We start from the raw sequence: 27,969 nt of genomic DNA, 5'->3' as shown, positions 1-27,969 counted from the left end.
GACCAAAAGGGGAAAAAAAATACTAATCTGAGCTGTGCTTTTTTTAAAAGAAAAAATTTGCATGACAACGATCAATTTTTGCTGTTATATATATATATACTATATGTATATAACTGTTGCTCATCAATAATTTCTAGATGCCTCATTAGATAATACCCATCTCTGTTTTTTGATTTCTCATTCTTAAAAAGGGAAAAGAATTTCTGGGTTTTGTGATAATCTTTGAGTTGTAATGGAGAGTGATAATAATGAGGTTTACAAAGTGAGTAATAGTTTACGTGCAGGAATTACTTCTGTATGGAGAAGCAATTCTGTCTCTGCGGGTGCATTTTCAATGTCTTCGAGGGAAGAACAAGATGACGAGGAGGCTCTAATATGGGCTGCAGTACTTGAGAAATTGCCTACTTACAATCGTTTGAAGAAAGGCATATTAACTACTTCAAGAGGTGAGGCTAATGAAGTTGATGTTAACAATCTTGGACAGCAAGAAAGGCAGAGGTTGGTTGAAAAATTGGTGAAAGTTGCTGAGGTTTATAATGAAGAGTTCTTGTTAAAGCTCAAGAACCGCATTGCCAGGTAACATTTCTCTTTATGCTTGTATTCATCAGTAACGTTTGCATGCATGTGTGAGAATAATTACAATATCATATTGTGTGGCAGCGAGTCACTGTCTTATATATACTTTGTTTTGCTCAGAGTTGGAATTAGCCTACCCACAATTGAAGTTCGATTTGAGCATTTGAATGTTGAAGCAGAAGCATATGTAGGAAGTAGAGCCTTACCAACATTCTTTAACTTCTGCGCCAACATAGTTGAGGTATCCACCTGCAAATATAAATAATTAATTTAAAAAAAATTAGTTACCTTTTTTTAATTTCTCTTCTCAAGTTCTAACGATATGTATGTGTTTGAAGGGTTTCTTGAACTCTCTTAACATTCTTCCAAGTAGAAAGAAGCACCTGACAATTCTCAAAGATGTCAGCGGGATTATAAGGCCTGGCAGGTGAGAATTTAGTATTGAAATAATATTGTTGTTTATTTATTTGATACACTCTAATTTACTCCTACTTAGAGTAATAATCTTCAATTTATCCTTAAAAAATACAAAAGCATTAATTTATTTTCATTTACTTTTGAAAAATAAGAAAAGAGAAAAAAAATCATCTACAACCCCCTTGTTTAGGCTTATCTTATAAATGAAAATGGAGATAAATTCGGTTTTCAAATATTTACCTTCATCTTTTAAACAAAAATGAAAATAAATTGAGTTTTAAGATGAAAATGGAAATAACTTGACTTTTTCACACTTCGTGATGACGAGCAACTCTCAATCTACTGAAATGAGCTTACTCCTATTAAGATTATAAATCATTCTAGCTGGGGATAGATTGAAGTTTACCCTTATTTATTCTCCTTCATTTCTGTCATTTCTTATTGTTTTCAATTCTTTTGTTGCAGGATGACATTGCTTCTGGGTCCTCCAGGTTCGGTAAAGACAACACTTTTATTGGCTTTGGCAGGGAAGCTTGATTCTAGTCTAAAGGTGAATATATAGTTAAAACCTCTATATATTTCAGGGGTTTGGCTTCAAGAATTAGCTATAGTAGTTCACTCTCTTTTTTTTTTTTTCCCCCTTTAATTGGATAACCAAAGTGTCTCTATGAAGCTTTCTGGTGGGGTGACATATAACGGCCACAACATGGACGAATTTGTGCCCGAAAGAACCGCTGCGATATCAGTCAACATGATGTCCATATTGGAGAAATGACAGTAAGGGAAACCCTGGCCTTTTCTGCAAGATGCCAGGGTGTTGGATCCCGTTATGGTACGTATGATTCTTTTTCTTTTTTCCTCTTTTGTTTTCCCTTCAACTATAACACGTTGCTTTTGTTAAATGCAGAAATGTTAGCGGAGTTGACCAGAAGAGAGAAGGCAGCAGGTATCAAGCCTGACCCGGATATTGATGTCTTCATGAAGGTAAGAGGAGCTGAAGATTGTTTAAAAATTAAAATGTGGCATTAAACAAAGGGTAAATGTAAAATTAAAATGTAGCATTAAACAGAGGGTAAATGGTTTCTCTCTTTATGAAATGATAATCTTTAAAATATTCTTAAATTATTGTAAACTTCAACTTATATACCCTCATTTTTATCCTAGAGATAATAGAAAAAATGGGGGGGGGGGGGGGGGGTTTTTTTTTAACAAAAATAGGATAAGTTGAGGTTTGTAATACTATGAAGAGTATTTTGAAAATTATTATTTTATAAAGAAGTAATTTGAAATTAATCTTAAATAAACTTTATTCTAACCCAACGGGTGAATATTTTTTGGCTATGAACTTGGATGTTCAATTGCTTTAGAGCCAAGGATGTTCAATTTGTCGTAGTCATTTACTTGAAATTAGTTGCCCTTTTTTTCATGTGTTCTTCAGCTAATAGGAGAAATTACCTCCCTCGTGAAATGACAATTTTAAAAATACCCACTAAACTTGTAATATTTCATATCACTTGGGTATGAGAAGTCTAATACTTATAAAGGTAATCTACACCTTAATTGACAAGATGCATTTTTTGGTGTATGGGCATCTTGAGAACAAACCCATGAGAGCCTAAGTAAATTTGACAAATGGTATTAAAGCCAATCTTGACTTAAAGTGTGAGAGTCGGGGATCTAAGCCCCATGGGATCTACAATCTTAAAAATAACCTCTCAACTTGTAATATTTTATATACTCTATACAATCTTGCGTAATGCTTATTTTGGGGTCCAGGGACACTTTAAGGACGAATCTGTGAGGGTCTAGGCCTAAAGCCACTAATATCTAGCCAAGTCTAAGTTGGATCATGTCAAAATTATTAATATTTTTTAATTAAAAAAAGGGTAAATCGAAGTTTGTAATAAGTTGGAGAATATTTAAAAAATTCTCATTTCCTGTGTTGATAATCCGATATTTAGTCCTTAAAATAAATATCATGGAGTTACACCCTGTTTCATTTTCTTATATATCCCAGTCAATCCTCCATTTCTCACGTCACAGGCAGCAGCAACAGAAGGCCAAGAAGTCAGTGTGATCACTGATTATATTCTAAAGGTAACATCACTATGAACCGTTAAACTTATTATTTACTGTCAATGTCAAGACCAAGTAAAATAGTGTCACTATTTTGATAAAGTTTCATCATAAACTTATAGATTCTAGGCCTGGATGTCTGTGCTGATACCATGGTAGGCGATGAAATTTTAAGAGGCATATCAGGAGGACAAAGGAAGCGTGTTACAACAGGTAAGTGCCAATACACCATCAGTTCATATCTGTTACACAGAGAGATTAATTCAAGCTTAGAATAATTTTCAATGATAATTATAGGTGAAATGCTGGTGGGACCAGCACAAGCACTGTTCATGGATGAGATATCTAACTCTACAACTTTCCAAATTGTGAATTCTCTTCGGCAGTTCATTCATATCCTTGAAGGAACCATTCTGATCTCTCTCCTACAGCCTGCACCAGAAACATATGATCTATTTGATGACATTATCCTAATATCTAATGGCCATATTGTGTATCAGGGTCCCCGCGAATATGTGCTAGAGTTTTTTAAATTCATGGGCTTTGAATGTCCGAAAAGAAAAGGAGTTGCTGACTTCTTGCAAGAAGTATGTGCTTATATATCACTTTTTATTACTTTTCAATAAAATAAAGAAGAGAATTTGTCTTAAAGATGAGCATTGTTTTTGTTTCTCTGATTTATCAGTAAAATCCTGAAACAAATTCTAGAACTAGGAAAGTAAACTTCCGATTAAATCTCCACGAATAATGATTATGTTACAGGTGACGTCACAAAAAGAACAGCAGCAGTATTGGGCACGTGAGGAGGAACCTTACAGGTTTGTCACAGTCAAGGGATTCACTGACACATTCAAATCCTTTTATTTGGGAAAGAAACTTGAGGATGAGCTTCGAATTCCATTTGATAAGAGGAAGAGCCACCGAGCTGCTTTGACAACTAAAATCTATGGTGTTAGCGAAAAGCAGTTGTTGGAATCTTGCATGTCAAGAGAACTTTTGCCAATGAAGAGGAACTCATTTGTCTATATCTTCAAGCTCAGCCAAGTAATGACTTAATCTTGAATTTTTTGAATCTTTTCTTAGAGTAGTAGTGACGTGGATTTTTCCCCTGGTTCTAGCTTTCAATTATGGCACTGGTTGCGATGACACTCTTCTTCAGAACGAAAATGCACCGAGATTCATTAACTGATGGAGGAATTTACACTGGTGCCTTGTTCTTCGTTGTTAATATAATCATGTTCAATGATGTTGAAATATTGAATGAAGCTGAACTTGAATCAAGTCATGTGGGAGTATTAGCTGGAGCATACTTGCTGACCAAGGATGTTACTCACACGAGAAATGAATTGAGAATCACACGTGACAAGCCAGAAGATTCCAGTTGGCAAAATAGCTATACAGAGATTCCTCTGACTTTGCATGATGAAATAAGTTAGTTAGAAATGTACGGTTGTGATCAAATTTTTAACATGCATTTCGTGTGTTTGTAAATTCATGAATAAGTTGGATGCTGAGCTAAGCAGCTATATAAACTAGCTAATTGTAATTTTACTAATTGAGCTTAATAAAACAGTTAGATTCAGCTTCTCTCATCTTTCTTCGATCTTAAGAATTCTTTCATGGTATCAGAGCAGTTTGAAGGGTTTTGAGTGTCAGATTGTGCATTTGAAGCATTGTTGAGCACTGAACAAGTGATCTCATTATTGTTATCAGAACTCAGATCATTAGGAGGAGTAATTTCCAGATTCTGACTGTCAGATGAATTTACACTAGCTGTTGTTGCCTCATGACTGTGACTCTCAGAAGGAAAAGACACAGTGAGGAATTTACTAAAGGTGTTTGTGAGTTCAACTGACTGTTTTGGTTCAGTACACATGAACTCTGGATCTGTTTGGAAAGGAAAAGAGTTTTCATTGAAATTTACATGTGCTGCAATGCATATTCTTCCACCTGAGCTAAGGCACATGTAACCTTATGTGAATGACTAAACCCCAAATTTACACACTTTGAAGTGTGAAAGCTGAACTTATGACTATTATAAGGTCTTAGAAAAGGATAACACTCACAGCCAAAAATCTTTATAATGGAATAATTTGGTTTCTTTGAATAAAGAGATTCAAAAGGTGTTTTGTCATTGAGAACAGGTGTACTGGTTCTGTTTATAAAGTAGGCTGCATTTGAGAAGGCTTCCCACCAGAACTTTAAAAGTAAGTTGGCTTGAGAAAGAAGAGTTAAACCAGATTCTACAAGATGCCTATGCTTCCTTTCAGCCTTTCCATTTTGGTGGTGAGTGTATGGACAAGAATATCTTAAGGATATTCCTTCATGTTTAAGATATGTTTCAAAGGCTTTGTATTCAAGCTCACCTAGCTTATCAGAGAGGAAATCAAAGAAGAAACTGGCAAGGAAATTTCAACTTCAATGGAAATAACAACAGCTATGGTGGAAGACAGCCTGGAAACTCAAATGCAAGGCAGTTTGGTGGAGGAAACTTTAATCAAAGCTCAAATGCATCTGATAAGGCCAAAGGCAAAAGTCAGATTGATGAAGATGAACCTAAGGGACCTTGTCAAATCTGCTTCAGGAAGAATCACACTGCTGCTCACTGCTGGTACAGGTTCAAAAAGAATTATGTACCAAATCAAATGCCAAATCGAAGAAGTGCTTATGTAGCTGAAAATGGAGGAAACAGAGATGGTGCATGGTATCTCGACAGTGGAGCAACAAATCACATTTCAAATGACTTCAACAATCTCAACATCAGCTCAGAATATAAAGGGAGTGATCAGCTTGCAGTAGGTAATGGAGCTAAACTTAAAATAGTTTCTATTGGTCATTCATTGCTCAGTACACTTGAACCACACACCTTACCTCATATTAAACTCAATCACATACTTCATGTTCCTGAAATAACCAAGAATTTGATTAGTGTCTTAAAACTTTTGCATGATAATGATGTTTATATTGAATTCAATGAATCATTTTGTGCTGTTAAGGACAAGAGAAGGGGGAGTGTTCTTATGAGAGGAATGGCTAAAGATGGATTGTACAAGCTGCTGTGTTTGCCTCTTAATTCCAGTCAAGCCAAGTCTGTTCTATCATCATCTACTATCAGTTCAAGCCTATTCTTAGTAAATAAAGCTCACAAACCAGAGTCTATGCTTTCAGTAAATTGTAGTGAAAAATGTACAAGTAGCAAAGTGCTAGACCTGTGGCACTTGAGATTAGGTCATCCTAATGTTGTTGCACTTAGGAAAACTTTGTCAGCTTGTAACATTTCTCTTGGAAATAAAAAGTTTGATTTGTCTTTCTGCAAAGCATGTCAATATGGAAAACAGCATAGACTGTTATTCAAAAGCAGTGAAAGAAAAACTAAACATGCTCTGGAAATTATTCACAGTGACCTCTGGGGTCCTGCTCCTACAATTTCAAATCAAGGGTTTAGATATTACATAGCTTTCATTGATGATAAAACAAGCTACACCTGGATTTATGGTTTAACACACAAGTCTCAAGCACTTACAACATTTATCACTTTTAAAAACCAGATTGAAAAAAGCCTAGAGCTGAACATAAAAGCCTTACAATGTGATATGGGGGTGAATACAAAGCCAGTCTAGTGGCAAAGGGCTTCCTACAACCATAAGGATTGTTCTAAACCTTGCTGTTGTACATGACTGGAAACTAAGACAAGTTGACATCAATAATGCCTTTCTAAATGGGGAGTTGACTGAAACTGTGTATATGCCTCAACCAGAAGGGTTTATAAATCCAGATTATCCAAGGCATAACTGCAAGTTGAAGAAAGCTCTTTATGGGTTGAAACAAGCTCCTAGAGCTTGGTTTAACAAATTGAAATCAGTGCTGGAATCATGGAATTTTTGTAGAGCAAAATCATATACATCTTTGTTCTTCAAACAGAATGGAAATGATGTGGTTATTCTACTAATTTATGTTGATGATATTATAGTCACTGGAAGCAATAACATTGAGATTGAACAACTAATTCAGGACTTAAGTAGTACTTTTGCTCTCAAGGATTTGGGGCAGTTAAATTTCTTTCTTGGTATTGAGGTGACAAGAAATGAAAACACTCTAGTGCTATCTCAAACCAAATATCTAAAGAAGTTACTTGCAAAGTTTGATTTACAGAACTGTAATGGAGCTGATACTCCACTTGCAACAACTGATAAGTTGAGTAAGTTTATGGGAACAAAATACTCTGATCCTACTCAGTATAGAAGAGCTATTGGAGGACTTCAATATGCTGTACTTACCAGGCCAGAGATTGCTTATGCAGTGAATAAGCTAAGTCAATTTATGGCAAGTCCTCTGCAGCCTCATTTGTTAGCTTGCAAACGAGTCCTAAGTTATTTGAAAGAAACTGTTGACTATGGTTTAAGTTTCAGGAAGTCAGACTCTTTTGATTTGATAGCTTATTCCGATGCTGATTGGGGTAGTGATCCTGATGACAGAAGATCTACCAGTGGTTATTGCATTTACTTAGGTGACAATTTGGTTAGCTGGAGCTCAAAGAAACAGAGTGTAGTGTCAAAATCATCAGTAGAATCTGAATATAGAGCCATGGCGTTAGCATGTGCAGAGATAACTTGGATTTGCTCTGTTCTCAAAGAGATAAATGTAAAGCTCAGCTACACTCCATTATTATTAAGTGACAGTACTAGTGCAGCAGCAATTGCCACAAATCCAGTTCTTCATTCCAAAACAAAACACATAGAAATTGACATTCACTTTGTAAGAGACATGGTTGAAAAGAAAGAAGTAGAAGTTGCATTTGTCTCAAGCAATGATCAAATTGCTGATGTGTTAACCAAACCACTTACTTATCCTAAGTTCAGCTTCTTCAGAAACAAACTTAAAGTCTCTTCCAGAGATTTAAGTTTGAGAAGGGATGTTGAAATATTGAATGAAGTTGAACTTGAATCAAGTCATGTGGGAGTATTAGCTGGAGCATACTTGCTGACCAAGGATGTTACTCACACGAGAAATGAATTGAGAATCACACGTGACAATCCAGAAGATTCCAGTTGGCAAAATAGCTATACAGAGATTCCTCTGACTTTCCATGATGAAATAAGTTAGTTAGAAATGTACGGTTGTGATCAAATCTTTAACTTGCATTTCGTGTGTTTGTAAATTCATGAATAAGCTGGATGCTGAGCTAAGCAGCTATATAAACCAGCTCATTGTAATTTTACTAATTGAGCTTAATAAAACAATTAGATTCAGCTTCTCTCATCTTTCTTCGATCTTAAGAATTCTTTCACAATCGAATGTCGGAGATTTCTATGACCATAGCAAAGCTTCCTGTTTTCTATAAGCAAAGAGACCTCCGATTCTACCCTTCATGGGCATATGCTCTTCCCGCATGGATCCTCAAGATCCCTATCTCATATGTAGAGGTTTCAGTTTGGGTATTCTTAACCTATTATGTAGTCGGTTTTGATCCCAATGCTGGAAGGTAAGAAGATAAAAACATAACTTCAAAACTTTTAGAAGCTGCTGAAGGTTTTGTCACATGTTTAATATCTGTTCATCCAACTGTTTTACAAGGTGATTGTGTTGCTGCAGGTTTTTGAAGCAGTACTTGCTGCTCTTTTTTCTTAATCAGATGACTTCTGCATTGTTCCGATTAGTTGCAGCGACAGGCAGGAATATGGTTGTTGCTAACACATTTGGTTCATTTACATTGCTCCTGATTTTAGTACTAGAGGGATTTGTCCTTTCACGAGGTATAAGAAGTAAATCAGTTTTGGAAAAAAAAGGATCTTTTTTTCTCTTGAAGTTGAACTTAAATTCCTACCTTACTAGTTTGGTAATGCAGAGGACATAAAAAAATGGTGGAAATGGGCTTACTGGTGTTCACCTTTGATGTATGCACAGAATGCAATAGCGGTTAATGAGTTCCTTGGTAATAGTTGGAGAAAGGTAATGATGCCTTGAATGAGCCTTGTATTGCTGTATTCATCTCTGTATGACGTGCTAATGTTGGAAATCTTTCACATAAAGATTTTGCCAAACAGAACCGAACCACTAGGAGTTGAAATTTTGAAGTCTCGCGGGTTCTTCACAGATGCTTACTGGTATTGGCTAGGAGTGGGGGCTTTGTCTGGTTTTATAACATTGTTCAACATTGGTTTTACTCTGGCTCTAAGCTTTCTTAACCGTCTGTATCCTTAAGTTTTCCAGTTTTTCTCTTTCTTAAAGTGGGCAATTCTGATACAGTTTGTGCTTATACCAGCAGCGTTCGGCAAGAATCAGGCTGTTATATCAGAGGAATCTCAAAGTAATGAGCATGATAACAGAATTGGAGGAACCGTTCAGTTATCAACCAATGGAAGTAGGTCCAGCAAAAAAAAATCACAAAAGTGATCATAAAGCTCATTTGAAATATTTTTGTATGTAATGAGAGGATTCTTTATTAGCCTTTTGATATTTACTTAATTAAGGTTGACATGCAGAGAGTGGCCATGACATTAGGCGAACAAACTCCACATATCTCACAGAAGCGGATACTAGGGCCAATCATCACCAAAAAAGAGGAATGGTTCTTCCTTTTGAACCACATTCCATCACCTTTGATGATATTACATACTCGGTTGACATGCCACAGGTGACATTAATATATATATATATATATATATATATATATATATATATATTTTATAAATCAATATATCAAGCAGAAAGGATATGTTTAAGTGCAATACAAGGACGGTTGAGAAGGAATCTCTCTAAAATTCATTGATTATGAAAACAGCAAGACGGTTTACAATCAGAATTTTTTAGGCTAGAAATTGTGGTAGCTAAATCAGTAGGGAGATAGAATAGGCAAAGAAAAAGGAGTTAAGACCCAAATTGACTGTGATAGCATCCAAGAAATCTCCTTGACTATCCCAAAACACCCAACCACAGGCTCTAGCACCAAGATTATTGAGACACCAACATAAATAAGCCTTGAAACTCTGCACCTTCAAACATCAACACAAATGTTGTTAATAAATAATAATTGATAAGTCAAACATGGAAGAAACACACTTCTGGCATACTAAGGACCATGAAATCAAGAAGGATTTCCATGAACTCATAATCTGAGGAGACGAAGTATATTTATCTGGAAAGATAATTTTGTTAGGAGCCTTCCAAATATTCGTGAAAATTAAAGAAGCAAACCATGTACCTAATGAAAGTTATATGAAAATGGAAACCCTTGTAGAGAAGTGGCAAACAAGCTAGCCAACCATTCTGCAACAGGGGACATGAAAATACCACATCTTAAAAAATTGTCTTGTGTTTCAGGAATTGAAATAGACAAAATATGAGAATTCCATTCAGTATCTTGATTATTTAAAACAGCTACTCTTGAATGTCAACTAATCAGTTTGATTTTAACTTTATAGGAAATGATAAACCCTGGTGTTTCCGAAGACCAATTGGTGCTTCTGAATGGTGTGAGCGGTGCTTTCAGGCCGGGTGTTCTTACAGCTCTGATGGGTGTTAGTGGTGCCGGGAAAACCACTCTGCTGGATGTTCTGGCTGGTAGAAAAACTAGCGGATATATAACCGGGAACATTGCAATATCTGGGTACCCTAAGAAGCAAGAAACATTCACTTGCATTTCAGGATATTGTGAGCAAAATGACATCCACTCTCCTAATGTTACCGTGTACGAGTCCTTGCTCTACTCAGCCTGGCTTCGATTACCCCCTGAAGTTGATTCTCAAACCCGAAAGGTTGGTGCTGAAATCCCATAGTGATTCAGTTTTAATTTTAACCTTGAATACATTTTTGGCAATGGTTTGCAGATGTTTATTGAGGAAGTCATGGAGCTTGTGGAATTGAACACACTGAGGAAAGCACTGGTTGGTTTGCCTGGTTTAAATGGTTTGTCAACAGAAAAGCGCAAGAGGCTTACCATTGCAGTTGAGCTCGTGGCAAACCCCTCCATTATCTTTATGGATGAGCCAACTTCAGGGCTAGATGCACGAGCTGCTGCAATTTTTATGAGAACTGTTAGGAACACGGTGGACACAGGAAGAACAGTGGTGTGCACTATCCATCAGCCAAGCATTGACATATTTGAAGCTTTTGATGATGTGTAATTGTTAGTACTGGGCCAAAAGATCGAACTTTCTATTTTAATGATGTGACTGTGATTGTATAACTTGCATTGCAGCTGTTCCTGCTGAAGCGAGGGGGACAAGAAATATATGTTGGGCCATTGGGTGAACATTCTAGCCATCTTATCAAGTATTTTGAAGTATGAAACATTTCAAATTACAAAAATGGGAATTTAATTTTAAATAACATTACAAAGTTCAAGAGTTAAAGTACATCATGATACTAGCTAATGCAAGTGCATTTTCTTTTTATGAAGGGAATTCCAGGAGTTAGTACTATCAAAGATGGTTATAATCCGGCAACTTGGATGTTGGAAATTACCACTCCATCACAAGAAACATCTTTGGGGATTGATTTTGCTGGTATTTACAAAAGTTCGGAACTCTACAGGTTGGTTCATGTATAGCATTACTAGAATCAATCAAACAGAATGCCAATGTTTTTGTTTGTTTAAGGTTGATTTTGCTTCAGGAGAAACAAAGAACTGATCAAAGATTTAAGCAAGCCTGCTCATGGCTCAAAGGATCTTCATTTCGCTACTCAGTATGCACAGTCATTTTTCACCCAATGTATGGTTTGCTTATGGAAACAACATTGGTCATACTGGCGTAATCCATCATACAATGCTGTTAGATTTCTGTTTACGACCGTCATAGCCTTGGCATTTGGGACAATGTTCTGGGACATAGGCACTAAAATGTAAGTTACAATTTGGAAATTGGAGCTGTATAGTCAATTGTTAATCCAAGCCTTCTAGTGTCATTTACCTCTTAATTTTAAATTTTGACATTTCAAATCGTAGCACAAAGAAACAAGATCTGTTTAATGCAATGGGTTCCATGTACGTTGCTGTTCTCTTCCTTGGTGTCAAAAATGCTTCATCTGTGCAGCCAGTAGTATCTGTTGAAAGAACAGTCTTCTACAGAGAAAGGGCTGCTGGATTGTATTCGGCCTTCCCATATGCCTTCGCCCAAGTAATTTGTCCAACAGATGGCATACTTCAAGTATTGTAAATTTCTTTCTGTCTTTTTACTTAACTGTTTTTTTCTTTTTTCCTGCAGGTTTTAATTGAGATTCCTTATATATTTGTTCAAGCTGTCACATATGGTGTTTTAGTCTATGCAATGATTGGATTTGAATGGACTGCCACAAAGTTCTTTTGGTATTTATTCTTCGTGTTCTTCACTTTATTGTACTTCACCTTCTATGGCATGATGGCAGTTGCAATGACGCCAAACTACCACATTTCTGCCATCATAGTGTCTTCATTTAACGGATTATGGAATGTCTTTTCCGGGTACATAATCCCAAAAACAGTAAGTATCAGCTAGCCATTAATAATATAAATATGCTACATTACCATAGCTTTATGTAGTAATATTGAATCACTAATTCTTTCCTTCCATGTTTTTCACTTGCTCGATAACAGAGGATTCCAATATGGTGGAGATGGTACTATTGGGCATGTCCAATATCTTGGACATTGTATGGATTGGTTGCTTCGCAATTTGGAGATAAACAAGACAGGCTTGAGTCTGGTGAAACTGTGGAACAATTTTTGAGTAGTTATTTTGGTTTTAGACATGATTTTCTTGGAGTTGTTGCAGCCGTTGTAGGTGCACTCCCAGTGCTTTTTGCACTTATCTTTGCTGTAGGAATTAAGGTGTTTAATTTCCAGAAGCGATAGAAGTTTAATATAAATTCACACCATTTTGCCATTTTTATTATGCATATAATTGAAGAGAACTCAGATTTTGAAAGCCATTGGTTGCATGTGTGTCTGTTATTTAATTGTAGCAACTTGAACTCCATTCTGAGTGGCTTCCTCCTCCCCATGAAGCATTCTCTTTCTTTTTCACTTCCAGGCTAAGCTATTGATTGGAATCCTTGGAAATCATCCAAGTGTTGCCCTTTTACATATCAAAGTACCCAAGAAAATGCAGATAAAGTACTGAAGCCGTCAATATTATGTACATTATATAGAAAAGCATATAAGCATCAATTCGCCAACAAGCCCGTTTACATATTGTTAAGTAAATAAGAGCACCAGCTCAGCCATGCCATTATCCCCACCCCGGAGTGGATCACCTTAACCGAATGGTACGAGCAGAATACTGATAATGAGTCTTCTACAAACATGGGCCGACCATAAACATATACCGAGCAGATACACATTCCCCAAAGAGCGGGAACAGAATCTCACGAAATCACGACAGTTGCGCTTTTCCCAGAACCATTAAGGGAGACACGGTGTCCCACGTTTACCCACAATGTAGCAGTTGGAGTCCCATGAGGGGCTGCCACTACCCGAGAAAGGGGGGATGAAGGGTGAACGGAAACGTGGGACAACGACTATAAAAGAGGAAGAAACCAATGAAGAAAGGGAAAAAAAGGGAGAGAGAAGGGAAAACTCTGCCAAATTAAAACTAGACTGTTTTTCTGCATAAACTGAGAGTGAATCGTAAGTCATTCAAAAATCTAAATTGAACCGTTTTTCCGTAAACATCTTGTGCTAACTTAGGCATCGGAGGGTTTACGCCGGTAAAACTATCGGCGTCTCTGATCCATTTTTTGTGAACGCAGGCTTAGCAAGATAAAAAGGGGTGATTCCAACCCAGTGACGTAAGCGATCGTTAAGGCAAGGAGAAAGTGACATCGTTCCCATTAAGCATATAAGTGTTGGTGGAAGAATCTGGTCGGGTAAAGGGCGAGCAGATTTCAGCATCACCACATATTAAAGCATACATCAAAAAGAAAGAATGTAACAAGAAGAATGTAAGAAAAGGCACACACCAGAAGTCAAATGTAATCTCAGGTCAGAAATCTACGTTCAGCCATAAAAGTTCGGTCAAGAGGTTTAAAACAGGAGAAAAATGCATTTTTAGTGGCGTCATTCTCCCATTGAAGCTTATTCCACCAGCATTCTTCTCCGTGAATAACAATTTTATGCTCTTTTGCACTATTGGAATCAAGTGGAAGCTTTTTAAGCCAATTGCATTGATGTACAATGATTTCCTTCAGATGTGGAAAGGGCACAAGCTTCCAATAGATGCTCTTTAAATTTTGTAGACGTACTAATTGAAGATTCTGGAGTTTTGCAAAAGGACTCATATTTCCCATCATCTCTGCAATGTCAGCAGATTTTCCAGCGCTGACGATTTCTTTCATAACAGAGCAACTTCTTACATCAATAGACTTGAGGTTCGGAGCAAATACAAGAAATGTCAGGTCCTTCAATACAGGGCAAGAATAAATTTGAACCTTATTAAGACTCCGGAAAATATATGGTTGGCACATTCTTTTTACTTCCCCAGTACAATCAATCTTTAATTCTTCCAATTCTTCACACTGAGAAATACATAATTTCTTGAGGTGTTTCAGATCAGCTAAAGCTGCAGCATAAATCGACTTGGAGTCTTTGAAGCATTGGAGGAAAATTGCTTGAGTACAACTTCTTAACTTATGTGAACTCAACACACTTTGAAGAGCATGACGACTTCTCAAAGTGATGTCCAATACCTCTAAATATTTCAAACCAAGCAATTCATCTGCTAAGAGTTCACCCCCATCAAATAAAATGCTGTCTCCTGATGCTTCGTGAAAAACAGAACTACCAGAGCCAAACATTCTCAACACGTGCAGCATCGAAAAGCTAGATATTAAATGCCTTGGAATGGTAACTAGAAACTTTGTTTGATCCAAATTCAAACATTTAAGGTTGATCAAGGCCTTCAACTCTTCTGGCAACCCTCTTATACTAGTATATGAAAGATCAATAAGTTGTAGTGAAGCCAATTTTGAAATCCCTGAAGGAAATTTGTGTCGTTTCGTAAATGACAGGTTTAAAACTTTGAGAGATGGCATAAATTGGAAGAAGTCCTCAGAGATCCACCTTAACTGATTATGGCTAAGAAATAAAGTAAGCAGATGAGGGCATGTAGGAATATCTGGTAGATGCTTAATGTGATTTTTCATCAACAACAATCTTTTCACCTTTTCCCATCCTTCAACACCTGGAGCCACTGCTAATCCAGTACCTGCATAAACCAAAATGTTTTCCTTCTCCTTCTCAATTTCACTAGCTATCCACAAAGCCATATCACGAATAACGTCATGCATTTTCACTTTATCATCTTCTACCTCCTCCAATAAACATGCATGAACAAGAGTGCCCACAATGTAGTATCCTTGATTGTGTGCTCCAAACCTGTCATTTTCCTCCAAAAATCCCTCTCCAATCCAACAATCTATCAAATTCCTTTTAAAAGTATTCCAATCTTCTGGATATAAACAACAATATAAAAAACAAGATCTAATTATATCATTTGGCAGACAATCATAGCTGAATTTTAAAAGAGGATAAACCTCTTTCTCCAAACCTGCAAGCTCGAAAGTTGATCTTCTTAACACTTCAATTGCATATTTCCATTCTTCACGTGTCTTTTTGTAGGCCATGGCTCGACCAATGGTAATAAGTGCAAGTGGCAAACCACCACACTCCTTGGCCACAACTTGGGCTAGTTCAAAAACATGAGGATGACTCTTAAGAGTCTCTTCTCCGACCTTCATCTGAAACAATTCCCAAGCATGCTTTTCTGTTAAGCACTCCACTTTGAAGTTTCTATGAGCTTCCATGGAGCCACAAACATTAATAAAACGGGTTGTGAATACCACTTTTGATGCGGTTGTACTTTGTGGGCTTGGAAGAGGGACTCCCACTTTGTTTAAATTAACCCGCTCCCATATATCATCCAACAACAAAACAAACTTCTTCTCCCTTAAAATCTTGAAGATTTCTAGAGCTCTCTCGTCAAGATTTTTATTCTTCCATGAATCATCAAACAGACCTATCTTTTTCCCGATAATTTCTTGATTTTTTTCAATCTGCAGGTCTTTTGACACTACAACCCAAATCACACAATCAAAATCAGATGGACTCTCAAGAAATTTATTGTTGATTCTGGTGAGTAGTGTAGTTTTACCGACACCCCCCATGCCATACAGACCAATAATTCCGGCTGATTCTTCAACTAGACATCTCCACACGTCTTCAAGCGTTGATTCCAAGCCTTTTACTATAGCCTCAGTAGGTCTTTCATCTGCGACAGAAGACTGATCTGGAGCTATTTCAGCCACCACTTCAAAAAATCTTTCACCCTCCAAAGTCTTCACATCTCGTAGCGCTTTAACAACTTGTTTCCCAAACTTGTAGCTTGAGTTGAAGTCCTTGGAACAGCATCCTCCAAGACATAATTTCTCAGTTTCTTGAGGGCCATCTCCTATCAGCTTACCAGCTGTAGTCTCCACAGCTTCCACCCTTGACAGCCAGCCCTGCACTTGATCCGTCCGTTTCACTCTTCGCTGCTCGGCAACCATAACCCTTCTCAACACATCATTCCTAGCTTCAATCAACTTCTGCAGCTCTGTCTGCAAATCAGCAAGATTAGCTTCTAGCTCACTTGCGTAAGCTGCTTTCCTAATTGTGCAGTCTAGGCAACGGGATAAAACGGCATCACATGAGATTGAAAACGAGCAGACATTGCCCATGATTCTAACCGATGAGATGAGTGTAAGATTTTTCCGTAGTTATTAGTTTGACAGGAGAGCTTCAACTGAGGATAAGAGAGCAAATGCCTAAGCGAAGACAGTTTTTTTTTAATAGTGGAGCTGGGCGTCCTTCGATGATAAAATTTGAGAGGGTTAAAAAATTGGGAAATTTATAAAAATGGTCATAAAATTTTTGTGTTTTTTTAATTTTAACCTTTTAAAATTTTTTTTATTATAACTAACCAAACACCTTATGTTTGGACTACATTATCCTCATCACTTTCATCAAATTTATAAAAGCATGCCACTTTTTCAATTCCAGCACAAGTAAATACAGATCTTCTTCAACAACTTAACAAACCTTCATCACTCTCAACAAATTTCATCATTCTCGATAAATCAATTGTATAATTGAATATATAATCATTAATGAGAGAGCTTCTTAAAATTAGTTTATACTTTTACACAATGTAAACCTTTAATCTATTGATTTTATCAACTAAGTTCGAAATTAAAGTGGGTTTTGTTGTAAATATTGTTATTTTTCATTCATAAAACAATGTGATTTGTTAAAGTACTTAGTTTGAGTTGAGAAATGAAGAAAAATCATTGAAAACACAGAAAAATCAAGCAAAAAATGAAGTTAAGAACAAGTGAGACAGGCAAGTGGGATATGTGCCTATCTCACATAAACGCACTACATGAATGCATGTCGCACATAAACCCATGGATTTTATGGAGTACATGATTTTAGATTTGATTTTTCTTGTTGTAAGCTTCGAAACGGTATATTATATGCCTAAAACGGACATATATAGCTCAAGTTATGGCTTTCGAAACATAAATAAAATTTAGTGAGACAGACAAGTGGGACAGGTGCCTGTCGCACATAAATACAGTGCCTGTTGCACATAAACCCACGGATTTTATGGAGTACATGATTTTGGATTTGATTTATCTCGTCGTAAGCTTCGAAACGGTATATTATACGCCTAAAACGGACATTTATAGCTCAAGTTATGACTTTCGAAATATATATGAAATTTATTGAGACAAGCAAGTGGGACTGCTTGTCTCACTAAATTTCATATATGTTTCGAAAGCCATAACTTGAGCTATATATGTCTGTTTTAAGCGTATAATCTACCGTTTCGAAGTTTACAACGAGACAAATCAAATCCAAAATCATGTACTCCATAAAATCCGTGAGTTTATGTGCGACAGGCAATGGGACAGGTGCTTGTCGCACATAAATGCAATGCGTTTATGTGAGACAGGCACCTGTCCCACTTGCATGTCTCACTTGTTCTGAACTTCATTTTTTGCCCGATTTTTCTGTGTTTTCAATGATTTTTCTTCATTTCTCAACTCAAACTAAGTACTTTAACAAATCATATTGTTTTATGAATGAAAAATAACAATATTTACAACAAAACCCACTTTAATTTCGAACTTAGTTGATAAAATCAATAGATTAAATGTTTACTTTGTGTAAGAGTATAAACTAATTTTAAGAAACTCTCCCATTGATGATTATATATTCAATTATGCAATTGATTTAGCGAGAATGATGAAGTTTGTTGAGAGTGATGAAGGTTTGTTAAGTTGTTGAGGAAGATCCGTATTTATTTGTGCTGGAATTGAAAAAGTGGCATGCCTTTGTAAATTTGATGAAAGTGATGAGGATAATGTAATCCAAACATAGGGTGTTTGGCTAGTTATGATAGAAAAAATTTTAGGGGATTAAAGTTAAAAAATACAATAGTTTTATGGATATTTTTATAAATTTTTCTAAAAAATTTAAACGATGTCATATTAGAATTAATATAAATAAATTTTAATAATTTATATTGTGTAAATAACATAAGTAATAATTATCTAAAAAAAGGGGGGCAAATGCCTACGGTGACTAATCAGCTGAAAGAAAATTCAAACGTTTTTTTAATATTATTTTATGACCAAATTGGCCTTCAAGTAAAAGTTGTATCTTGGTTAATTATGTCAAATTATTGCTGCCATTGATAGTGATAGAACCTTCCCAGTATAGGACATTGTGATAAACTAAAATATTGTTTTGGTGGCCGACATTTTTCATCAAGGTGATGGACATTTAAAACAAGTGTTTTTTTTCCATTAATTTTTTTTTTTCAAATTGACATAATGTTAATTAAAATAGTGCAATCCATGGTAATTAATCGTCAGTCAGATGAAAGTAATAAACATTTATCACAAGTATCTGAGGCGAAGGGAGAGCTCAAGAAGTGGTGAGCGTAGTCTTTGTAAGGTCAAAATCTTGAATTCTAATAGAAAGAAATAAGATGAAATTTAATAATCTATTTAATCAAATAAGATGACAGACCTGACAACAACAACTATTATTGTTGTTGTTATTATTATTATTATTTTTCTAAAAGGAAGTAAACAAATCCTCAACCGCACATTTTTGGATAAGGGAAAACTTGAAGTGGCAAAAAAGTTGGTGCAATATTTATGCTGCAATATAATGCATAAGTGCTACACGTTGGCCCCAAGACCAAATTTAAATAGTGACATTTAGGTGCGTTTTCATATTCCAAAATCCCAATAAAAATGAAATACATTGCACTACCTACTTCGGGGTCCAGCCATAGGCGGTGCCACGTTGGGGGGCTTGAAAATTTACAAATTTAATTAAATATTTATCTTATTTATCATAAAAATCTCTATTAAAATTAAAAAAAAATCAAAATATTAAGTATTTATCTTCAACTTCCAACCCACAAAGAAATTATTATTTTGAGATTCGTTGCACGCTAACTTTCCTCACGCAAAAAAAAAGAAATTATTTTATCTTATTGAGTTTATCAAAATAATTTTTCTTCAATAAATCTTATGACACTTAAAATTCAATTTGATGTTTACATTATATGGGTGAGTTCTAATAACAAATTTTTAAAATTAAAAGAAATTGATAGGCTAACAAGAAAAATAGTTGATACTAAAAAAGATAAATTGTATTAATTAATTTGTTTATTGATAACATTAGCATTAAATTTACTAGTTGTCATAACTACAGTAGTAAAAGACATTTTCAACTATGAATTTTGTGAAAAATCGTCTGTGAAATCATATTAGAGATTAATAATTGAATAATATTGTTATTACACATGTAGAAAAAGATTTATTTTGTATTCTTGGTGATAAGTTTATTTTTTAACGTTTTTAACATATAAAAACACATTGAGATCAATTATAAATGTATTGAACATGTTAGTGAATTTTTATTTTTGATACTCATTATTTATTAACCTTTTTTAAATTACAATATTATTTAAACTTAGCCCCTCCTAAGTTTAATTTCTGGCACCGCCACTGGGTCCAGCTATAATACAACTGTTGTTTCATATCTATTTTTAAAAATTTTTTTGTGATCCAACCATTGAATCCAACCCGAGAGTTGCAAAAGTTATTCTAACATCTGAGATGTTATTATTTGGTTATTAATTATGTGGTCCCTTATGTTTACTAAAAGAATAAGAAAAGATTAAATTTTAAAATTTTGACACATTGGTCCGTTAAATATTTTATTATCAAAGGTAATTTAGTAAACTAACATATTTATATAAAAATATGGATGAATTATTTTAACTTGCTAAAATACTCTCCACTTCCATTTACTTAAAATACCAATTATATTTTAATAATACTATTTTGTATTTAGTGTAACACAAAATTGGATAAGGTTTTATATAAATTTTGACAACATTAAAATGAAAAATAAATAAATATTAAATAAATGCTTGGATAGTCATTTAAATTCATTATAGAGTTTATAAATCATATTTTCAAAATAATAAAATTATAAATGTAAATTTGAGATTATGTAAAATTACTTATACCTTATCCCACGTATGAAGCCAATCAATTATTTATTTAATATAAAAAAATAAATTATATAATATTTATTCTATTACTTAAATTTAGAATTATAAAGAATGAAACTTAAATTTTAAAATTGATTGAGAAGGAGATAGAGAGAATAAATTTTTTAGAAATTTTAAATTATTATATTTTAATTGAGTTTATTACATAAAATTATTAAAACTTATACTTTTTATTATTTATAGAAAACAATAGGAATTGTTGAAGAAAATGCCAAATAACCTTTTTAGAAATTTGAAATTATTATATTTTAATTGGGACTTATTGCATAAAATTTTTAAACCTTATAGTTTGTATTATTTACAGAAAATTATAGGGACTGCTAAAAAAAAAACCAAAATGGTGTTTGGTACAACGGGGTAAGATAGTTTTGTCCCCTACTTCGTCTTATGATTTCTAACAAACACAAGTTTTTAAGGTGATTAAAGAAAGAAATACCTTTATCTTGGCTTGTAAACTTGACTCTACAAGCTACAAATAACACCATTATCCCTCAACAACTATCCCAACTCGAAATCTAAATTTCTCTTACATGGATGCTGGCAACCTGATTCCCAAGTTAAAAATAGTTCCCAATCTCATACCCAAAATCCTCGACACCATATCAATTCTGATGAACCATATTTGGAATCTTCATAAAATTTATCTTTACTGTAACGCTCTTCTCACATAATACGATAGCATTCCCAACTCTATAATTTGAATTTTGGGTTTGAATATATGGGCTTCTCCATCCATTCTAAGGTACATATAGTCATCTAGTTTACTTCTCATGGGTCTTATTTGGTTTGGGCTTTAGTAATTACCTCTAGCCTCCGATACTCGGGAACAGGGGTGCATCCATAAATTCCACATGTGGTTCTTAGCATATATACAAATCTTACAATTACACTTTGGGCTAAATGACAACGTCAACGCCTAAAATTTTCATTCCAAGAAACCTCGTTTGAAAGATTAAAACATGACTTGTAAATACCAGAATTATACTTACCTTTTAGTAAGGATAATGTTAAGTAATAAAAAGTACTCAACCATGCCCCCATCTCCCACCCCGGGGCGAATCTCCTCAGCTGAATGGCACGAGAACAGTCCTGGTAAAACGTCTTATACAAACATGTGCCAACCAGAGAAACATACCAACCAGAGAGATGTACCGACCAGAGACGTATACCGACCAGATACCCATTGTTTGTGGGATATGCTTCGACAAAGACCAGCAGTGATGAGCAGACATCTGGTAACAGGGTTCCTTGAGCAGGTATATCTTGTAAGAGTCTGGTATCCGGGGGAGCAGGAGCAGGAATATCCTGCTCATCCACGAGCACGTCATCCACGAGGCCCATCTCCTGTTAGAAGCATAAAGCCATTCCTGCTAAGGGTTGAGTCGAGGAGACCCGGTCAACGACAGTTAGCGAGGCGTGCTCTCTAGTCCGAGAATCAAGGCACGAAGGCCACGCAACCACCCACGACAACGGAAATGGGGCATCCGCTTTCGAGAAGTGGGAAGATAACGAGCGCGAATGGAGGGAAGGCCCGAGTTCAGAAGTGGCCTATAAAAAGGTAGCCAACGAAGGTAAAAGGGTTAGCAATTTGGAGATTAGAACAAAGATAAAAGAAAGTTCTAAAGAATAGAAACTACAGAAAAGCCATAAGATTTGTGGCAAGCGTTCCTAGAACCTTCATATCTAACTTGAGCGTCGGAGGGTTTACGCCGGGAAAACAACTGGCGTGCTCTGACTTGTTTTTGTGGACGCAGGAATATTTGGAGAAGAAAGCGTACGAGGAGAGATCCTGATCGAGGTGAAGTTGATCGAGCAGATATCCTGGTCGTAGAAAGAGGGCAACCAGAATCCCGCATCAACACCCATCACCCAAAGAAAGGGCACACGATCTTACGAAGTCGCGACAGTTCCGCTATGCCCCGAACCATCGAGAGAAACATGGCATCCCACGTTTACCCACAGTCCAGTGGTTGGAGACCCATGATGGTCTGCCATCACCCGAAAAAGGGGGGCATGAAGAGTTTGCAGAATCGTGGAACAACGGCTATAAGAAGTCAGAAAATCGATGAAAAAGGGGACAAAAAAATTGAGAGTAAAGGGAAAACTCTGCCAAATTGAAACCAGATTATATTCCATACAAAATCTTTGATAACATTACAAGAGATCAGACAATATAAGTTACATAGTTTTCCCGTAAACACCTTGTGCTAACTTAAGCATCGGAGGGTTTACGTCGGTAAAACCACCGGCGTCTCTGATCTATTATTGTGAGTGCAGGATTAGAAAGAAGGAAAAGAGGGTGATTCCAATCCCTGGAGCTGTTGCAGTTGCTGAAGGAGACAAAGGGCAACATCCTCTCCATTGAACATACGAGCGTTGGTGGAACGATCCGGTCGGGCAAAAGGCGAGCATATTTCAGCATCAACATTTAATATTTTTATTTTTATTTTTCCCCTCTCATCAGCTCTCTCTCTCAAGCATCACCATCATCCCCACCACTTATTTTCATCACCATCAATCCATTGCCACTTGTAGAATATAATGAGTTTTTGTTATTAGATTTTTATTTAATTTTATAAATAAGTGATGAATTGTTTTGTCATTAATTGTATGGTTTTTGATGTGTGATGAATAAATTAAAAAAAAAACTTACCATATTACTGGCCTCTATTATTTCTCACCTCTTGAAACTCGTCATCATCATAAAAGCCGAAAAATAAAATTATCAAAATCCATTTTTGACTTTTTTTTGTTTTTGTTTTTTATGTTTCCTTTGTTCTTGAATTTGACTTACAAAATTATTGATCATGATATCATAAATATTGAGTTTTGGCTCATTAAAGAAGCGAAGTAGGTTACTCCAAAAATTAAAAGAAAAATAATAATAACAGTGCAGACGAGAAGGAAAAAATTAATTCTTAATAAGGATTACTTTAGAAATACTTTGAATTAATTAAGAAGTGGTAGTTGATAAGATATAAAATGTTTATTGTTGAAAGAGAGAAATTGTGCAGAAGGGGGGGAAAAAATAAATCCTTTTTTAATTTTTAATGATGGTGACTTTGGAAATAGATGAAATAAATTAAAAAGTAGGGGTTGTTGAGATAAACAAAGGGAGACAAATATCATCACTTTTAAAACATTTTGGTCATAAAAATGTTGTCAAAAACATTATAATTATTTAGATTTAATATTGTTATAGGCCCTTAGGAAATTTAATTATAAGTGCCAAAGTCAGAAAGTCATCATACACAACATGTCATTAGTCTGCGATTCTTCCATGTGAAACCGACTATGCCGGCTAATGAGACAGCCGAGCCGATATATTGAATACAAGTTGTTGATTACGATTGCTTATACTTTTCAAATATGAAACAAAGCAAGTGTCATTATATTAATATTAGGAAATTCAAGGCAGCTTCAGCAGAATTACAATGTAGATTGCAGTATGAGGGTTTGATCACTCAATATATACAGGCCGAATAAGCTATTAAATGTTAAAACTGCTATTGACATTACTATAGCACAAAAATTATCGCATCTCTTTCCGTTGTACTCATAATTTCATAATTCTTCTCTCTTTTCTGAAATCTTATATAAAACTATGGGTAATGTTTTAGGAATTCAAATCTCCTGTGATGCCCTTTTCAGTGGTTGCATGAATTGTGCCCGTAGAAATGCAGCATACGTGAGCCAACTTGAAGAAAATCTTGCTAGTTTGCAGACTCAACTGCAAAAATTAATTGAGGCAAAGAACGATGTGGTGGTGAGGGTCGCCAATGCTGAGCAACAACAAATGAGACGCCTGAACAAAGTGCAAGGATGGATTTCAAGGGTGGGGTCTGTGGAAGCTGAAGTTGGTGAATTGATAAGGAAGAGCTCTGAAGAAATTGACAAATTGTGTCTTGGAGGCTACTGTTCCAAGAACTGCCAGTCAAGCCACAAGTTTGGGAAAAAAGTGTCTAAAATGCTGCAGGTTGTGGATATTTTAATGGGCGAAGGAGCTTTTGATGTGGTGGCTGAGAAGGTGCCACAGCCTGCAGTGGATGAAAGGCCTCTAGAGCCAACAATAGTGGGGCTGGAATCAACACTTGATAAAGTCTGGAGATGCTTTGAAGAAGTACAAGTTGGAATCATTGGTCTATATGGCATGGGGGGAGTCGGCAAGACTACCCTATTAACTCAAATCAACAACAAGTTCATTGATACGCCAAACGACTTTGATGTTGTGATTTGGGTGGTGGTCTCTAAAGACATGCAACTTGAGAGAATTCAAGAAAAAATCGGAGAAAGAATAGGTTCTTTTGGGAACAAAAGTCTTGAAGAGAAAGCCTCGGACATCTTCAAGATCCTGAGCAAGAAGAAATTTTTGCTATTACTTGATGATGTATGGGAAAGAATTGATTTAGTCAAAGTCGGTGTGCCTTTTCCTACATCAGAAAACGCTTCCAAGGTAGTCTTTACGACTCGTCTTGTGGATGTCTGCAGCCTCATGGGAGCACAAAAGAAGTTCAAGATAGAGTGTCTGAGAGATAAAGAAGCTTGGGAATTGTTTCTGGAGAAAGTCGGGGAGGAGCCTCTTGTCAGTCATCCTGATATTCCCATGTTAGCCCAAGCCATGGCAAAGGAGTGCGCCGGTTTGCCACTTGCACTCATTACCATTGGTCGTGCCATGGGCAGCAAGAATACACCTGAGGAATGGCGATATGCAATTGAGATGTTAAGGAGATCAGCTTCTGAATTTCCAGGTATGGGGAAAGAGGTTTATCCTCTTCTAAAGTTCAGTTATGATAGCTTGTCTAGTGACGTCCTTAGATCTTGTCTGTTATACTGTAGTTTATTTCCGGAGGATTATCAAATCAGTAAAATTGAATTGATAGAGTGTTGGATTGGGGAGGGCTTTTTGAATGGGTTTGAAGGAATGGGAGTATATAACCAAGGGTACTACGTAATTGGTGTTCTTGTTCAAGCGTGCTTGTTGGAAGAAGTAGGAACCAATTTTGTAAAAATGCATGATGTGATCCGGGATATGTCTTTGTGGATAGCCTGTGAAGTTGAGAAGGAAAAGGAAAATTTTCTAGTTTCCACAGGTGTTCAATTAAGTATAGCACCAGAGGTTAGAAAGTGGAGAGATAGGAGAAGAATATCATTACTGAGAAATAAAATTGTGGCTTTGTCAGAAACTCCTACTTGCCCTCATCTTGTAACTCTGTTTCTTGCTATTAATAAGTTAGATACCATCACCAGTAATTTCTTTGACTTTATGCCTTCTCTCAGAGTTTTAAACCTTTCAAAGAATCTCTCCTTGAAGCAATTGCCATCAGAAATTTCAAAATTGGTTTCACTGCAGTATCTTAATCTCTCAGAAACTTCCATCAAAGAGTTGCCAAATGAGTTAAAGGCATTGACAAATCTTAAGTGTTGGAACTTGGAGTATGCCTGTGATCTCTATAGGATTCCAGGCAATTGATTTCTAGCTTTTCAGACTTACGAGTACTGAGGATGCTAGATTGTGGTTTTACTGCTGATCCAGTACCGGAAGATAGCGTTCTATTTGGAGGTAGTGAAATTTTGGTAGAGGAACTGATTAATTTGAAACATTTAGATGTATTAACTGTCTCCTTAAGAAGTTTTTGTGCTCTTCAAAAACTTTGGAGCTCTCCTAAGCTTCAAAGCAGTACAAAATCTTTACAGCTCCGAGAATGTAAAGATTCGAAGTCGTTGAATATTTCCTACTTGGCAGATCTGAAGCATCTCGATAAACTAGATTTTGCGTACTGTTCAAACTTGGAAGAGTTTAACTATGTAGAACTTCGAACAGCACGAGAACCGTATGGTTTCGACAGCCTTCAAAGAGTAACCATAGACTGTTGCAAAAAATTGAAGGAGGTGACATGGCTTGCTTTTGCTCCAAATCTCAAATTTGTTCACATAGAACGTTGTTATGAGATGGACGAGATAATCAGTGTTTGGAAATTAGGAGAAGTTCCAGGGTTAAACCCATTTGCGAAACTCCAATGTCTTCGCTTACAAGATCTATCAAATTTGGAAAAGATCTACTGGAATGCCTTGTCCTTCCCAGATCTCTTGGAGTTGTTTGTATCTGAATGCCCAAAGCTCAAGAAGCTTCCACTCGATATCAACAGCGCCAGGGAACGTAAAATTGCTATCAGGTGAGAGCAGCGCTGGTGGAATGAACTGAAATGGGAGGATCAAGACACCCTACGCACTTTTCTTCCATGCTTTGAATCCATTTGAGGGGCTCCAGCACAAAATTTTTGTTGTAATTTTCTTTTCTTCATGGTGTGTAAAACTGTAATTAAGTAATGTTGAATTAGGGGCCCTGTGTTGTTGTCTACCGTATAGTCACTTTCTCTTGTAAGTTGTTTGTTCGGTGTTGACCTGTTTATTCTCATATCTGTAATTTGCTTCCAGTAACAAACATTCTCTTGGCGTCCGAACCCGCCTGCTGAAGTTCAAAAACTTCTATCTCGTGATGCGAATGAGCTCCCTAACTTAGGTCTCTTTTATTTGCTAGATTTTTTTCCCCTTCTTGTTAGAGCTTGTCTGCTTTGGTGTTCTCAGCTACTATTTTGCTTGGAGGTAAGGCTCATTTCATCCTCCTAATTATTTGTATCTTCTTCCAATTTAATAAATTCTCTCGCACTAAGTCAAGGATATATATATATATATTAATATGAAATTTTAAAGTGTGAGACATCTTGAAAAATACATAAATTGGGCGGTTTAAGCGTTTCAAGTTATAAACTTTTAAAATCCTGCGGTTTTAAAGATCTCTCAGACTTTTCATTCACTTTAAGATCCCATACTATAAAACTACTTTATATGGATGAGATTAGATATTGCTCCAAGCCAAACAACTCAAAATCATGATTCTATAGATAGTTTCGGCTAAAAGATATCATGGTAAATTTCTTTGTTGATTTTAAGAAACTCTAATTTTAGATTAATCAACGCTCATAAGTTAGTTAATTTTTCATTGACTCAAATTCATACCTACTACAAATATATAGAAGTTAATAATTGTAAGTAAAATGACAATTGTATTTCTATGGAATAAAATTAGAGGATATCATCAGTCAAATTGTCAAGTGCACTAATTTAAAACATTTGATAATAAAATGGACTTTTCAAAGTTTTAACGACCGTATATAATGATCACATAATAATCCTCTTCCCACTTGCATTAAAAAGAAAATTATTATTACTAAAATGTTGTTTAAAAAAAATTACTTATAAAGACTAATATAAGAATTCAAAACTAAAA

The 27,969-nt window shown here is 35.8% G+C and overlaps 1 protein-coding gene and 2 pseudogenes across 1 annotated transcript; 2 read left to right on the top strand and 1 right to left on the bottom strand.

The window, feature by feature from the left end:
• Positions 1 to 232: 232 nt before the first annotated feature.
• LOC18036519 lies at positions 233 to 12,898 on the top strand (annotated as a pseudogene).
• A 1,124-nt stretch (positions 12,899 to 14,022) lies between these two features.
• Positions 14,023 to 16,758, bottom strand: LOC18036214 (probable disease resistance protein At5g63020). The gene has a single exon (XM_006427325.1). The coding sequence runs from the start codon at positions 16,756 to 16,758 to the stop codon at positions 14,023 to 14,025; it is 2,736 nt and encodes a 911-aa protein (XP_006427388.1).
• A 7,527-nt stretch (positions 16,759 to 24,285) lies between these two features.
• Positions 24,286 to 26,939, top strand: LOC18036213 (annotated as a pseudogene).
• The last annotated feature ends 1,030 nt before the right edge of the window (positions 26,940 to 27,969 follow it).

This window comes from Citrus clementina, unplaced genomic scaffold, assembly GCF_000493195.1.
Source record: "Citrus clementina cultivar Clemenules unplaced genomic scaffold, Citrus_clementina_v1.0 scaffold_7, whole genome shotgun sequence".
In the NCBI taxonomy this organism is placed as follows: Eukaryota; Viridiplantae; Streptophyta; class Magnoliopsida; order Sapindales; family Rutaceae; genus Citrus; species Citrus x clementina.
Note: the sequence above shows the minus strand (reverse complement) of the source record. Positions and strands in the feature narration are given on the sequence as shown.